Genomic DNA, 16,672 nt, shown 5'->3' on the forward strand with positions numbered 1-16,672 from the left:
GTAAGTCAGCAAACTTAACAACACACCAATACATGGTACTCACTTTACCTGAATAACCTTTGGAGTGTAAATTTTGACTGGTAATGGAGTATTTGTTATTTTCACTCACTTTAAGAAGCTTTTACTGGAGTCACCCCCGAGGATCTATATTTTTCTTCCGCCACTGAGGAAATTCAGCATTATTAAAAACTGTTGGCGTCATGCAGTAATCGATGCTGCTGTTTGATGCTAAATGAAAAAAGAGCAGTGATCATGATTTGAGAGCTGTGAGCAGGTCTAGTGACGCCGTGCGGCTGCATCAGAGCAGGGGCGCAACGCGACAGCTCGCAGGAGACGTTTCTGTTTTTTTCTGCTCCCGTTAATTTTTACCACAGCGGGTCCAGCGTAGATCCACAATGGAGACCAAACCGGTCATCACCTGCCTTAAAACTCTCCTCATCGTGTACTCGTTCGTATTTTGGGTAGGTAGCCTTTTTCTATCCTCTTAAACACAAAAGAAATACCCTGCGGAGGAAGATGTCAGTCCATCTCAATCCGCCGCTGCTCTGTTTTTGTTGTGCGCGATGAAGGAGTGGACAGTGCCAGCATCATCGACGGATCCATTCCGTCGTTTGAATAAACGCTCAATTTTGATAATAATCCACACAGGTGAAATAAAGCCGCCTATTTCGGCGTCTGTGGGACATTTGTTATCTGCTAGCGGGCTATGTAACGGGGGTTAAGGTTACACACAGCCCGTTTTGGCTGCTGGGCGTCAGTGCGTAGCTTATATCACATATAGCATCATGGTTGGTATCAGTTAGCGAGGTGGATGATGTTAACATCACTGCGATGGTTTAACTCCGGCGTTAAGGGCCTGGTCTGTGCAATGAGGCCCTGGTTAGAGCCCATTTTCCCCGGCCACATACTATAGATTTCGGGGTCGCTGGTATAGATTCTTAAAGGGCCCTCGCACCGTCGGTGTAGCCTCAGTGGTGGAATTTATTTTTACTTCATCGTCAGAAACAAGTGCACATGATGCTACTCTGTTGCGCTCCAGACTCAAACGTTACATAAAGGACTACAAATTATGAATAAACTACCAAAAATATGCGATTAGCTGATTCATATTAATGCGTGAAGGCATCAAATTTAAAACGAGTCATTGTGTACTAATTACTTATTACTAAAGGTGGCGCTCACCAGACATCCCGCTATATTATCGTCGCAACACTTCACTCTACCATATTGCGATTTTTAAAAAATTATTTTTTACATTTTGTGATGTTCATTTTATTTATGTAAAGGTAAAGGCCCTACAGTAATACAGCGAAATCCCCAACAATCAGACGCCCCTCTGTGAGCAAGAGATTTGGCAACAGTGGGAAGGAAAAACTCCCTTTTAACAAGAAGAACCCCTCCACCATAACCAGCCTCAGAGTGGAGCAGCCATCTGCCACGACCAGTTGGGGGTGAGGGTAGGGAGACAAGACAGAGGACGTGCTGTGGAAGATAGCCAGAGATTAATAATATCTCATAATTAATTGCAGAGTGGTGCATAAACACTCGGTGAGAGAAAGACAAACACTCAGTGCATCATGGAAATCCCAAGTAGTATAAGTCCGTTAGAGAATAACTAAGGGTTGATTTAGGGTTTATGATATTAAATATTGCGATTTTACGATCGCAAATAAGGTCCTCAAAGTTAAACACTCAGGATCTGTTTTATCCAATAAGATAACGTTATCTCACTTCTTTTTGTCTTCAAAATGATATTGTCAACACTCTGACTAAAACCTGGAATAAATGTTGTAAGACAGCATCAGGGGCTCAAGTTAGCAATTACATGCAATCTGTTTCTGATAATACAGCGTTTATCGGTGATAAATGATCAAAAATCACACATCCTTTGCTGTCTGCATAGACATAAACCCACATTTAACTATTATATTTGTGCTCACCAACCTTTCTGTTCTACAGGAATGTAACCAGGGGCACCAAGTTGTGTCGAAACTGCACTAATTGATAAAGAGTCATTCAGACTGATGGTAGCATGTTGGCAACCTGTCTGCATTTATAAATTAGACAGCAATTTGAGATTAAATGCAGTCAGTCTGAGTCAGACTGCGACTGCCTGCAGAAAGATTGCCTCCTGTCAGATGAGACGAGTCTTCTTCTTCATAGTGTTTTAATTTATTTATTTATTTTGTGTCTCTGTACTATGCTGTATCGATTCTTGTCCTTATCCCTATTTTTTACAATGTAGGAGTCTTGCTTGTGATGACATATTTTGGCATTATGTAGCGCTGTGAAATACTCAACTGCAGAGCAAAAATGAGCTTAGAAAAGTAAAAGGTCTGTAAGCTCTGTCAGCCTCACATTGTTTTACCGCTACTTCATAATTATTGCTGTATTTCAGTGTTGCTGTTTGAAGCAGCAGAACTAGTTCCACTCATTTAAATGTAGATTTGTGTGGTTTAACTAACCACATAAAAACTGTTGTGTGTGTGTTTTATATGCGCTTTGTCAGCTTTTAAATCATAATCTGTAGAGCTGCATAACAAATATAAGTGCGGTGTAGTCAACAGGATAGTATTTCTATCTGAAATAGTGGATTGTAAATACACAGTGGCAGTGTCATATTGAGATACAGCGTTCCTGTTAGCAGTAAAATACCTGTTAGCTTTAAATGTGACGTTAATGCAGATACTGCTTATTAGTTTTGTTGACTCCCTGTTTTGTTGTGGTTGTGAAAGGATGTAAATATCCAGCACTTTGCTGAAAGCGGTGATGCAATAAGCAAATTATTGTTTTATGTAGCAAACACTTAGAAAAAGAGTATTTTTTGTCTGCCCAACAGTCCATAAACTCAAAATATTCAGTTTAATATAACATAAAGAGGGAAATTCATTAAATCCTCCCACCGAAGAAGACAGAACAAGATATTTAATTTATATTGAAATATCATTCAAATGTGTTTCAATATACATCAGTCAATAATATATAGACTACATAATTGTTTTAGGGTTTTTTTATTTTTCCAATTTCAGTTGCTGGCTATGCAGAAGAGTTGTAATTTTAGGGTTGTCCTTTGGGTTTGTGCTGTTGTGTTGTATGATACAGTGCTGTGCAAAAGTCTTGAGCCGTCTCTTATATCTTTCTTCTTTTTCTTTCTGAGCAGCCAGACCTTCTTGTCATTTTTTTAAAAATGACTTCCTGAAGGTCTTTCAGAGTTTGTCATTGGACACTGGCTGCCAGCCCATGCACCTGACCATTTTCAGAGGAATATTTTTGTTTGTTAAGCCACAAAATAATTACCAATGAGCAGTGTTGGGTAAGTTACTTTAAATTAGTAACTTAGTTACATTACTAGTTACTTCTCTCAAAAGTAACTCAGTTACTTCAAGTTACTCGTTACTTTCAGAGTAACTAGTTACTAGGGAAAGTAACTTTGGTTTTACTCAGAATTCTCTTGTTAATGTGTTTCTTCCATAACTTTGCCAGTCTTCTAGCTTGCTTACTTGCCACAAGTGCACTGTGCCACCTACCAATAGAAAGGAAAAGATAATGTGCACATTTCCACGAGAGAAATCCCACGCCTGGACCGTTGTTGACCGCCGCTATGATTCTAGCCTACGTCACAGCGTCATGTGCGCTTTTTACATCCAACACAAAAACTGCAGTCGTGGTGCTTTCAATTGTACTCAGAACTCGGAAATTCTGCCTTCTGAATAGGAAGATGTAGGCAACACCAGACTGCAGATGAGCTGCATACAGGGCTGGACTGGGACAAAAAATCGGCCCAGGACATAGGAAAAATCATAAAGCCTTTGAATGAAAACAAACACTGTTGTGACAGTGATGTACACTGTTTTCATGGTATATATGTATCAATGTATCAATCTATCAATCGTTTGTTGTAAGACTCAGATAATTATTTTTTAAAAGTGAGACATTTTAAATGAGAATAAGAAAGTATTTCTTTGTGCCCCCCTTTCCCTGTTAACGCCCTACATGGCCCCCTGGTAAGACTTTGCTAGACCCGCCCCTGCACAGTTACCAGCTGTCAGCTGCTTAGAAAAGGATCCTGGTGTTATTTGTCTCTCAGAAACAGTTCATAACTTCCCTTCAACTCATTCATGTCACCTAAAAGGTAAACCTGTTTCTCCATCACAGCTCTGATGATTCAGTAAGGACATCTCCTGGTTTCATCTTCATGTTTCCCTCTCATCACATATTCAAACCGACATCATGACCAGCAGGTTTACAGCTGTGGCTCCAGCAAACATCAGCTGATACTAGAAATTAATATTAATTAAATTCTAACATCAGCTGATCAAGCTTAAACGTGCTGCTGTTGTTTACCGCGACATCAGCTGGTTTCGCCTTTCTGTGGGCGATAAACAAACAAGAGAGAAAAGTCGATCAGCTGATCATTGATCAGTTTAATGATTGAAGTAGAAACAGGAGAGGGAGGGTGAGAGGATGAGAGGAGAAGAGGCAGCTGTGCAGCAAAGACACAGAATAACTCCACCTTTGTATCTTTTTCATTGTAGCTGAAGTCCGGGACAAATCGCGTTCCTTTTCACCTCAATATGAAACGCGTAATATTTTCTCTGAATATGAGATGATTCCGTTTTTAGGGGACGGTTGGCAACTCTAATATTTAACCTTATGAACAAAACAAAGTTCAACATCAGTAACATCATAGCACCCACCCAGCTGTATAGAAACTCCCTCATGCTAGCTAGTACCCAGTAGGAAAAAGTCAGCACAACGAAAATAAACTTGGTTTATGTCTGACCCAGATGGACTGCAGGTCATAACTTCTTACCTGAAGTTCAGTTCACCTGACACTCGGACCGGCAGTCGCTTCGGGTCTCTCCTCTTGCCTCCCCTTTCCCTCATCCACCTGCTGGCCTCCACCACTTGCTAATGTTATTGAATCTGTGGAAGCTCCGTGATAGCCACCACACGAAGTAACGAATAACGAGCCCATCTAAATCCCAGTAACGAGTAACGCGTTCCTGGTTTTGGCATAATAACTAGTTACCGTGCTCATTACCACAATAATAACGTAGTTACTGTAACGCGTTACTTAATAACGCGTTAGTCCCAACACTGCCAATGAGTCATTCAACTATAATAAAAGGCACCTAACTCACTTTGTTAAAGCACTTGATTTATTACCATTTATTTATTAATGAATCCATGAAAAATGCCTAAAAGGCTGTCAGGAACTAGACTAAAAATCAGTGGCAACACATCTTATAGAACAATAAATAAAAATGTGAAATTTTTGGTTAAGATCATGGACAATATGTACAAAACAATGAGTGTCTACAGCCATCTGTAAAACTCAGCGGAGGCTCTGTCGTGGTTTGGGGTGGCTTTTTCGCCAGTGTTGTTAGAGATCTTGTCATGGATGGGCCTCCCCAGAGCCCGGGCCTCAACAAGAAATAACAAGAAAACATATCTAAGAGGGGTCAGGCTGTGTTGAAGCATAAAGGTTGTCATACCAAATTCAAGCTTGTTAGAGTTGTTTGAATATTTTACACGCTTAATAATGAAAGCGCAAATACAAATTATGCAAACCAACACAGCGCTACAAAAGCCTTAAATTTGTAGTGCACAATCAATATTTCTGCCAGCTCTTTTTTTACTAGGGTGTTAAGCTGCAAATTCTTTTTCCGATTCGAAAATAATACAAAAAAAATTGATTCTGCTCAGTTGTATTTAACACTCCTTATACTACTTTTCCCGAGGATTTGAAACGGCAGATCACTCAAGGAATCGCTAAAACCAAATTTTGAGATAAATTTGTTTGCGATTAATCCGTGAAGTGAGGAGTGAAATGCTATCTCTGTTTGATTTGCAGTGCTTTGGATTTTCCTCTGTTTACCTTTTGATTATCAGCCCAGTCTTCAAATATGATCATGCAGGGAACAGTACAAACATAAGGCAGCACTGAACACAGTACTGTGTGACTGATCTTTTTTAGCCATAATTGCGCATTACAGACTTATTCCCGTCTGTCTTTTTGGTAGCAGCCAGATATAGCCAGGGGGAAATGATCTAAAAGCTCCCCTCTGCACTCACCCTGAACATTCACCCTAGAAAGCTAAAAAAGAAAACCCAAAAGCTTCAATACTTTCCTTTGAGCAAAACCTGAATAAATCCTAACTGAATTAACCCTAACTTTGTAGAACGTCGTTAAAGCTGAGATCAGCCCTTCGAGTTAGGATCTGTAGTCGAAAAACTCTTGAATAGAAGAGTTGTGCTGTGTCTTCCTACATTGTAGACATGCACCGGTGTCACGCGTGTGAACTTTTATATTTAGTCTGGATTGGATGGTCTTTTAGCACTCCCTTACATCAACAGCTTCAGGTTTCATGCTTCGTGCGCCGAAAGTGCAGAAGAGTCTCGCGGCTCACTGGGTGTCCTCAGCCCCTTAGGGCAGAGCTCGGAGAGAGCGCTGGCACCGCATTTAGTGCAGAAGAAGTGTTTCTATGGGTTTCTCGTGGCAAATAATGTCATAATTGGGAAGAACACACATACATGGGTGTGCACATACTGGGCTGGGGAACGCAGAGCAGGTGGTGGAGTCATATATTTTGTCATTGCACCTTCTGTTTCTTTATGAGGCCGATGAAGGGAGGAGGAGGAGGGAAGAGAGAGGAGGGTGACCTGTTTTAAACTCTGTGCTGGAACCAGGGTGGCCAGTCGGGCATTGAATTTCAAACAAAACACCCGAGGGTGGGTGGGTGGAGGGGGGTGGAGAAGGAGGAGGAGGCAGAGGTGTTTGAAATTCAGCAGCAGAAGTGAAGTCGAGACGATTTTGCCCCATGCTTCTCTGACTTGATTTCCCAGTTGACTTTAAAATTAGCACTTTAGCAGTGACAAGATGATCATTTATTGGTATGCAGCGGCAGCGGCTCTTTTGAGGAGAGACATTTTGTCGCTGATGGCCATAAACAGTGAGTAGATCGTCATCAAGAGGACTGTTCTCCGGAATGACAGTCTGCTCTGGCTATTAGATTCACTGTTAATAGAAAGAGTAGCTGTCATTACTAAAGAATCTAATCATCAGCCCGCAGTCCTTCAGTTCAGCTGAGCAGGGAACTGAAAAAAACAGCTTGCTTACATATGTTAAGTTGCATCAGTTTAGCCAACACTTTGTACCTTCTTTTATTAGGTCTGCTATTATGACAGTATAATAGCAGGCCTGTCCCATTTAGTCATAGTGTTTAAACTTTTGCATCTGTGGAGCCTCTTAAAAATGCTGCTTTTTTTCTCCTTTCCACATTTCGAAGCCCATATATCTTTCTTTATATCACATTGTGTTATCTGAATGCTTTCAGTGTCCTCTGGTTTTCCAGTATAGATTTAAATTGAGAGTGCGGAGGGGAAAAAAATAGATTTTATGAACCAGAAATGTTCTCTCCACTGTATTGGCTTTCAGGGGGTAATGTTGCAAATCACTGTCCACAGCTGCTTTATGGCACTATTGGATTTTTAAAATGATTTTTGCATCAGTGAAGTGATGAAGTGCATTTCTTTGTCAATTATTTAATTTGAAGCGTCCATCTATAAAGTGTCCGAAAACAGTCTCTCAACAAAATGTAATTGCGTCGATTATTATCGCATTACAGAGGTAGGCGAATCGATCATTTTTTGCTGATGGTCTAAAGCAGGCGCGTCAAACATACGGCCCAGGGCCCAGAATCGGCCACGCAAAGACTCCAATCTGGTCCACTGGATGACTGAAAATATGATGTCGAACATAAATTTTTGTACTTTACAAAAATGACAAGTTTTACCGCTTGTTCCTCTGATAAAGACCTCCTCCACAGCCATTCATAAGGCACCAAAGCAGCGAAGTAATAGATAAACAGTTAAATGACTGTTTTTCACTGTCTATTATAGAGATTTCTGTTAAGAAAAAGAAGAAAATGTTCATCAATCAAGAAAAACAAAGAATAATAATAATAATATAGTTTCACTTGTCCGGTCCACTTAAAGTCAAAGTGGGCTGTACAATTAAAAATGAGTTTGAAATCCCTGCTCTGAAGTCTCTCATTTGTAGAGTGTTCAATTCAAGTTCATAAGGGCGACAGACAGCCATGCATATGTCACAGAAAGTTGCCTAAAAATGTGTTGAATTTTATTATTTAGTCAAGATTAAATGACTGTAAAAGATTTCTGTTTTAAGGTATTTCAAAAAAAAAAAAGATCATAGTTGTCAAATGCCATCCTGCTTTTGCTCTCCACATGGACTGTTTACCTGCAAGCCTGCTCGAACATAATTAGTTTACATAATATAGTCAATAGAACCATAAGCACACACAGATGGAAACCAGAAGGCTTCTGCTGCCAAAAGTCTTTTTCCTTGCCTACTTACACCTGATTATACATATAATGAGCATTACTCTATTACTAATAATTGGATGAGTGTATATAATATGAGTTGTAGTGATGAAGCCACAGAGATTCTGCAGCTCTTTAGCGTCTTTTAGCTTTTTGTTTTGTGACTTTAACAGTTTGGTTTAGTCTCACTGCTTTCAACAACCTTCTTTCCAAATCTGTGAGACTGGTATCAGCCAAAAAAGCTGTGATTGAGCTACATTTCACTGCATGCTCGCCATCAAACTGGGGTCAGATAAATTATGCAGCTCAGTGGTTAATATTGTAGAGCAGATAACAAGACAGCTATTTGATAGAGACCAAAACAGAGCGAGAAACTGAATTAATCATTCATCAGTTCTTGCCTCATGTTTGTACTGAGATCAACTTTAAAGTTACAATATGTCAATTTGTAGTGCTTTGTGTGTTGTTACAGTGCAAATGATTTAAAGACAGCACAAGTCAACTTATGTGCATGCACGGAGTAAAGTGCTGAAATAGTCATTGTCAGACCCAATGCTGCTGCATGATGCATCGAACACATAATGGGTAGAACCATCCAGCCGTCCATTTTTTTCACACTTATCCCATTCAGGGTCGTGGATGCGTGGAGTCTATCCCAGCTGTCACGGTGCGAGAGGCGGGGTACACCCTGGACAGGTCGGCAGTCTGTCCCAGGGGTTATTGGATGAATCACTCATGCAAATTATTTTTACAGCCTCAAACAAGGAATTTGAAGATACAGCGCTAGTTCAGTTAAAGTGCTTTGCCTCTCCGTAGGCCGTAGCTGACCTCATTGTCTGGGCGTGCCATGATGCTGATAGGAAAATTCATAAGCGCATTTTTGCATGAGCAACAATTACGTTGAGCCATTTTACTCCGCAACTGCATTTTATTATTATATTCTGAAGCTACAGGTCAAAAGGACACCTAAGGTTTGCTCAAAACCTGCAAACAAACAAGTCAGAACAAAGCAGCTCAGTCAAAGCACAGGCTGGCTATTAGTCACGGTGAAAGACCTTTGTCGAGGCATTGTGTGTGCACCCTGCCAAGGGGGCAAAGTGTAAATGTTGTTAACACCACCATTAACCTGCGGAGGCTTTTCTGAATTTACAGGCAGCCCCGGTTTCCGTATTGCTGTTAATCATTTCTGTTCTGCATCAGTGACTAATAGCTAAGAGGGAACCGCAGAGAGCCGAGTGTATTTCTCTCATTAGCTTTAAAGGTTTCAGGCTGCACAGAGACATTTTGTACAGGCTGCTCCCCCTCCAGTCAGAGGGCCATGGCAGCAGGACGGCGAACAGCCTCCTCTTGGAAGAAAGGAGGTTAGGATGATGAGTTGGCCCTCGCTGGAGTCAGCTCATCAGCAGCCGTTCCACACCCCACTCTCTTTCTGATGCCAGCAAGACATACCCAGCTGAGACACACGCCGCTTCAGCTGCCTCGTACAACACGCTCTTTTATCCGTAGCCTTCATTTGAAATGCTAAGAGAGGCGCAACAGGAGGAAGCGTCTCGCCTCGGATCAAAGAGCTTCTTTGATTTGTCCTCTTTCCTTTTCTCTCTTCCTCTGTGTATTGTTGTGTGTGTGTGTGTGTGTGTGTGTGTGTGTGTGTGTGTGTGTGTGTGTGTGTGTGTGTGTGTGTGTGTGTGTGTGTGTGTGTGTGTGTAAAGCAGGTGATCGCCATCCTGTACTCCAGATAAATGTGTGTCTTCGGTCTCCCGTCTCCTCCTCCTTACTCTAATTGCACTCCTTTCTTGTTCTGTATTGATCCCCTTCCTCCTCCTCCCTGTTGCCGTGGCGCTAAAACACAACTTTTTGTAAACCATGATATCGCAGAGGTGCAGCAATAAAGGCCTGCTCCGCAAATTTCATTCTTGTTCTCCGTGCTTCTCTGTTTAACATCTGTCTCGCTCACAACCTCCACCCTTTAGATAACAGGAGCTATCCTGCTGGCGGTGGGAGTATGGGGGAAGCTGATGTTGGGCCCGTACATCTCTCTGATAGCCGACAACTCCACCAACGCCCCATACGTCCTCATCGGCACCGGGACAGTCATCATTGTTTTCGGCCTGTTTGGCTGCTTCGCCACCTGCAGAGGAAGCCCATGGATGCTGAAGCTGGTGAGAGGCTGTTGGAGGAGGAGGGGGAGGGTGGAGGGGGTGTTATGTTGCAGTGAATGGTGTCGATGCTGATTAATTAGCTTCAGGTCACATTATACAGGGAATAATGGTTGACCGCTATCCCACAGAGGGGTTGCTGCAGGGCACTTTGTTCCATTAATGAATGACAGTCAAGTAAATGTGTTGGAGTGTGTGTGTGTGTGTATGTGTGTGTGTGTGTGTGTGTGTGTGTGTGTGTGTGTGTGTGTGTGTGTGTGTGTGTGTGTTGTGTAGTAGTACAACCATAGGCAAATGATATTCATCTAAAGCAGAGGGTTTTCACACTAACTATGCAAATCTCCCTCCTCCTTCCCTTCCTTCTCTGCAGTATGCCATGTTTCTGTCACTCGTCTTCCTCGCTGAGTTAGTGGCGGGCATCTCTGGATTTGTGTTTCGCCACGAGGTCAGTATGCATGTACCAATTTTCTTTCTTTTTTAAGACTGTAGCTCAGTAAACAGCCTTTCTCTTGTTAATGCCTGTGCTTACGATCGCCCCTAAACCGCAGATCAAGGGAACCTTCCGCAGAACGTACACCGAAGCGGTGAAGCACTACAATGCCGAGGATGAGGCGAGCCGTGCCGTCGATAACTTGCAGCACAAGGTGAGCCCTCATCCTCAAGATTAAATAAATGAGACATCGTCACTTTAAAGTGGTATTTTTCCCCACCGCCACCGTTGGAGTCTACATATGCTTATGACAGTGGAGCAAAGGGTTAAGGATGATTGTGGAGTTCTGGGGGGTAGGGTAGGACTACTCATGAGACCCACAGGCAGTGGAGTTAAAGAGGGTAGAGGAGGCTTGCATTGATTTGACACTGCAATGACAGCTGACAGCACTGGCTCGCACATAGGGACTGTGGCAAAATCAGATTGATTTAACTGTGGAAAGAACACGCCTCTGCCAGCTGATGTGATGCGTTTGGAGCAGGAAAGGAGCAAGAGATGGGATGAGAAAGAGAGAGAGGATATGAAAAAAATAGTCTTAGCATAAGCTAATAAAGAAGGAATGAACAGCTAAAGAATCCAGCAGCAGAAAATCAAAACACGCGACTAAAGCTAAAGGTTCACAGATGTCAGTAGACGTTTTATTTTTCTTATTGCCAACAAAGCCAATCAAACAATTGTTTTTTAAGCACTGTTTGTGTACAAAAAGCCACATCACATTATAATCAGATCCATGACTCGAAGCCCTTTACAGCACAACCCACATTTGCCTGGCTTCAAAGAACCGAGGGTCAAACCGTCGCCACCCCAGTTAGTGGATGTCATGCAGTGAGAAATTCATTTCCTGTAGACCGAGAAATCTTTCTAGAAAGATTTACAAAGTGTCTAAATCAGGCATAAGACTATTAACAATGGGCACTGTTGCTTAGCTGCCATACACGGCTCATGCGTTTGAAGTGTGTCGGTCTGATGCTGAACTCACTCCTTTGTAAGCAGCGTTTGCTGAAAACGAAATGACACTGCGCTGCGTGGTGGTGTGGTGGTTAACACCCATTGTCTTACAACATTACAGTGTGTATGTTCTTCCTGTGTCAGGGTGGGTATTCTGGCTTCCTCCCACAGTCCAAAAAATGCTTACTAGGTTAATTGGTGACACTGAAGTGGGTGTAGGTGTGAATGGTTGATGTACATAAGAAGATGTGGGAAATTGTTGAACAAAGGAAACTGTATTTTTGACTCGTCGTTAATGTGGATTTATTGAAGGATAATTCTGATCTTTCTCCGTTTCCGCCTCTCTTCAGCTGCGTTGCTGTGGCGTTTATAACTACACGAGTTGGATTGAGAGCGTGTATTATCCCTCAAATGGCATTCCTGCCAGCTGCTGCTTCAACTCCTCTGACTGCCACCTCGAAGACCTTCGCAACGCGACTGTAGCCCCGAGCAAGGTGTACCACCAGGTCAGTTTTTGTATTCTGCTTTCCTCCTTCTCATCTATCTGCTGTCAGACAGTCGATAAAACTCACAGGTTAGAAGGTAGCTATGTTTACATCAGACGTCCTCACGTGCCTTTTCAAATCCCTGCCTTCTCCATATACTAACACCTGCCTCAGATACGTTCCCACATACCCTTCTTGCCTCTGATTTGCTCATATAACATGTCCCCGTACACTCTGCGGACTAACCTGCCCCCTGTGTTCCAGGGCTGCTTTGAGTTGGTCACTTCTTTCATGGAGACCAACATGGCCATTATCGCAGGAGTGACGTTTGGGATTGCGTTCTCACAGGTAGGACTTGAGGTTTTTGCAGGTGACGGCGTGCACGTTTGGTGTTTGGTGTATAAATAAATCCTCAACGCGCCGATTTTTCTGTCTTTCAGCTGATTGGCATGCTGCTGGCCTGCTGTCTGTCCAGGATCATCACAGCCAATCAGTATGAGATGGTGTAGCTGATGTGAGGTGGCAGGTAGGAGCCATTAAAAACCAAAGATCACCTCTCCAAGTAAATTTAAAGAAAAACGTTGTTCTCTCTATTCTACAACGTGAACTCTTCTTTATCTTTCAGAGAGGGAGTCGAAGAGAATTAGAGACGAAGACTCTTGACACACGACCAGAGTAAATTCCTGAAACTCTACCCAACATCCGAATTGGAATTTACGTCCCTCCGTCTCTCTGCCTGTGATCTTAATGTAATATCTTAATGTATCTTACTGTAAAGCACCATTCCATGACTCACTTGCACCACAGCTTTCTATACCACACGTTCCATCGCGGCTCAATGTAGAAGTTGCTCACCGGCACGTATCTCAGATCAGGACGGCCCACGGCAAGCAGGTAGACCAGAGTTGTCTTGAGTGGACAGCGGTGTTGGTCTCGGGTAGATGAGCGGGCTCAAACTTGGTTTCTCAGTTGGCTGCAGCATGCTTAAAAAAAACACTGCACATGTTTGTACTAAATGACTTTGCTAAAGCTTGAGAGCAATCCTTTTACTAGGTAGATTCAGTTGTTGCATTTGACTTTGCTGTCGCTCATCCTTGTGTATCCTTTGGTTGTGACACTTTGTGAATTGATTACATGCACTGAGGAGTATGTTTTAGGTTTATATGAAAAGTGAGGAAGCCGAAAAAGAAGGGGAAAGATTATTTTTAACCTTAAGACAAAGCATGATATATTTTTCTTGTCTAAAATAATGTATTTAGGTAGTTTAAATATGAATGGCACAGGTTTAATGGTATTTGGAAACTTTAGTGTGGGATACAAATACCAAACTACAAAATAACAGTCAACTTTGCGCACATTTTACAGTCTGTCATTAGTTTTACATGGAATGAAATGCAGTCCGTTCAGCGAGTCACACCTTTGAGGTCAGTCTAAAAGGCCTGGTCACACCAATTGCCAATTAGCATATTAGTGTAGATAGCATCTCTGCATCTAAAAGAAAAGGACACTCTTTCAAGGATGCCAATGTTCCCATGTCGGACAGAGAAGACAGGCGGTTTGAAAGAGGATTTAAGGAAGCCATCTATGTCCACTGTGAACAACCAGCGTTGAACAGAGGTGGTGGTTTACGACACCAACTGTCTATAATCCAGTTTTGAGATCCCTTCCCAGACGCCTTAATGCCCACTCACATCCTGGGCTTTTTGACCTCAGGAAATCACATGATAGGGTGGGGCTAGGTTTCACAGTGGGTTCACCTGAAACCTTGGTCCACACCTGTTTTCACACCTTGGCTCGTGTGATTAGGTAGAGGATCAATAGAGGTTCCATGACCTTCTTGGGGACATTCCCATAGGACTTCACTAGTTGCTCTTAAAAGTGAAGAAGCTTCTCGGATGAGAGGTGAAACGTCTTCAAGGAAACTTAAAGAAGTCCAGACGCTTGTCTTTCCAAGCTCCTTAGATTAGTGTAGATGCTAACTCAATCAGTTTCTACAAAACACAGATTATACCATTGAAAGCTGTCTGATAACTGTATCTACATTTTTTGGTTGGTAGATGAGGGTTAAAATAAATATTAAAGAAAAAAATTGGACTATCCAGTTTAAAATTTAAAAAAACCAAAACAGAAAAACATGCAAACGTCACCTAAACATCTTTTCACTACTGCAAGTTCATTTAAATGTACTGATTTTGCTTCAATACTGGTGTGACCGGGTTTTTTCAGGCTCTGAATTAGACCTCTAGTAATTAGTAATCGTTAAGGTTACTGCTCTTCAGCTTCCTTTGAGGAGCAATCAAAGGCCACATGTGCTTCAGCTGGGGTTTTTTGAGGGTCATACTTGTAAACCTGAATATGAATTAAATACAGAAAAAAGGCCCTGACTTTTACACAGTCTCTGCAAGCACATTTAGAGTGTTGCTGATATAGAGAACAGATGGAAAACAGGATGAAAGTTGTCTGCAAGGGGAAACAAGCACTTATATGACGCATACTGACACTTTAGTGATGTTTTAGTACTCGTGTTCGTGTTATTATATGTAGAAAATGTAGAAATTACTGGCAGATTTTAGCTTTAAAGAGACCCGTCTTACTTTTTGCTTCGTTCTAGTGGTTAAGAGCTCGCAGAGCAGCGCTTTACAGCTTGCTAGTGTCATGTCGAATCATTAGGGTCGCCAATTGTTTTCTGCTGGTTTGAGCTAACGTCAGCGGTCTGCTACGGCAAAGGATGCCAGATTTAGCAAGAAGACACGTGTTCATCTACTGTATTGTGTGTGGTGCCATGCAACATGCTTAATCATCGTCATCATCAGCTGTAGATATGTATCGGAAATGTAATTTATATGACATACCGTTTCTCATTCTAATATGCTAATCAGTATAAATGTTGTGTCACAGTTTTGAATCCACACTTTGTGCTGTATTTGTTTAATAGTTTATAGGAAGACCCCGCACTGAAAAAAAGAATCGTGGCCGATGTTTCGTTGAGAGTAACGCGCAGTTTAGCTGTGTATTTATTAGAGTTCGGTTGGCATTCAGTTTACACTTTCACCAAGTGGTTTTTTATCTCTCTTTCGGTATGCGTGTGCGTGTGAGACTTTGTTCCTCTGTAGCTGACTATCTCTGTAACTTTGAGCGTGCGTGTAAGCGAGAGAGTGCGAGCGTCTAGACTCTGTGGATCCTGTTGTTATTCGGTTTTGGTCAGTATTTGGTTGTGGCTTTTCAAAGCTTGTTGCTTTTGAAACTGTATATTTATTTAGTGAATGTATGTTTTCCAGCACCCTTAAACTTACTTTACCTTTCTCTGAACTGATATTTTCCTGTAAATACTAAATTGTAATACCATCCTGCTTACACATGGGGTCACTAGACACCCGAAGAAGAACTGCACCATGCCGTCTACTATCGACTAAGTCACCATCAGTGGTCTTATTATCAATAAATATACAGAATAACACTTTTGTTTGCACTGTGGTCATTTTGCTTCAACAGAAACGTAACTGGGGATTTTTTTCATTTACAGTACTGTGCAAAAGTTTGAACCATCCCTCATTTATTTATATGCTGCAGGGAAAATGGCAACATACATTGACAGCCACTCTTCCGTTGACACCGTTTCTGATGAGTCTTCAGTGAAGAAGAGTAAGGTGCATCTCTAAGGTTTCTTTTGGACTTTTTCAAATTTCTTAATGTGACAAGACTTTGAGATACCGTTTGCATGCTGTAGATATTATTTGTTTTGTGACATGCTGCTTGTAACAAAATGCCTAAAGATACGATTTACAATTTGTTCCGGCTCATCCCTTGAATTGGGTGTCTTTTTTAAGCTTGAATGAGTCATGGGTCGGTGTTAAGTGGAAAGAAACATTCCTCTGAAAACGCTCAGGTGCAAGGACTGCACTGGAAATGAGTGAAAAAGTAGCCAATGTCCAAAGAAAAACTTTGAAATACCTTCAGAACTGCTCCTCAAGACCACTTCAAAAAAAGAAAAACTACAATAAAGTCTATTTTATTTTTTATTGCTTTTGACTTTTAAGAATTTTGCACAGCATTGTAGCCATTTCTGCATCATGATTTCCTGTTGTTTCCATAAGACTTCTTCTAACAATGTAGATTGCCATCACCAGTGTGTGAATGTGTGTGTGAATGCGTGGATGACTGAATGTGTAAAGCGCAAATACAGGCCATTTACCATTTAACACGAAAAAATCCCCACTCGGTTCACTAAAAATATTCACTTAAAATTG

The 16,672-nt window shown here is 41.7% G+C and overlaps 1 protein-coding gene across 2 annotated transcripts; it reads left to right on the top strand.

The window, feature by feature from the left end:
- The first annotated feature begins 328 nt into the window (after positions 1-328).
- tspan7 (tetraspanin 7) lies at positions 329-15,871 on the top strand. Of its 2 annotated transcripts, none has more exons than XM_085375253.1 (8): positions 329-461; positions 10,317-10,505; positions 10,873-10,947; positions 11,051-11,146; positions 12,291-12,446; positions 12,690-12,773; positions 12,866-12,951; positions 13,051-15,871. In XM_085375253.1, the coding sequence occupies exons 1-7, from the start codon at positions 396-398 to the stop codon at positions 12,932-12,934; spliced, it is 735 nt and encodes a 244-aa protein (XP_085231379.1). In that variant the 5' UTR covers positions 329-395; the 3' UTR covers positions 12,935-12,951; positions 13,051-15,871. The 2 variants fall into 2 exon arrangements, with proteins under 2 accessions (XP_085231379.1, XP_085231380.1); XM_085375254.1 differs by lacking the exon at positions 329-461 and adding an exon at positions 6,817-6,956.
- Positions 15,872-16,672: the final 801 nt, after the last annotated feature.

The sequence above is a fragment of the Diplotaxodon limnothrissa genome, linkage group LG16 (genome assembly GCF_057381915.1).
Source record: "Diplotaxodon limnothrissa isolate DT_005_m linkage group LG16, D_limnothrissa_male_GT1.1, whole genome shotgun sequence".
Classification (NCBI taxonomy): domain Eukaryota; kingdom Metazoa; phylum Chordata; class Actinopteri; order Cichliformes; family Cichlidae; genus Diplotaxodon; species Diplotaxodon limnothrissa.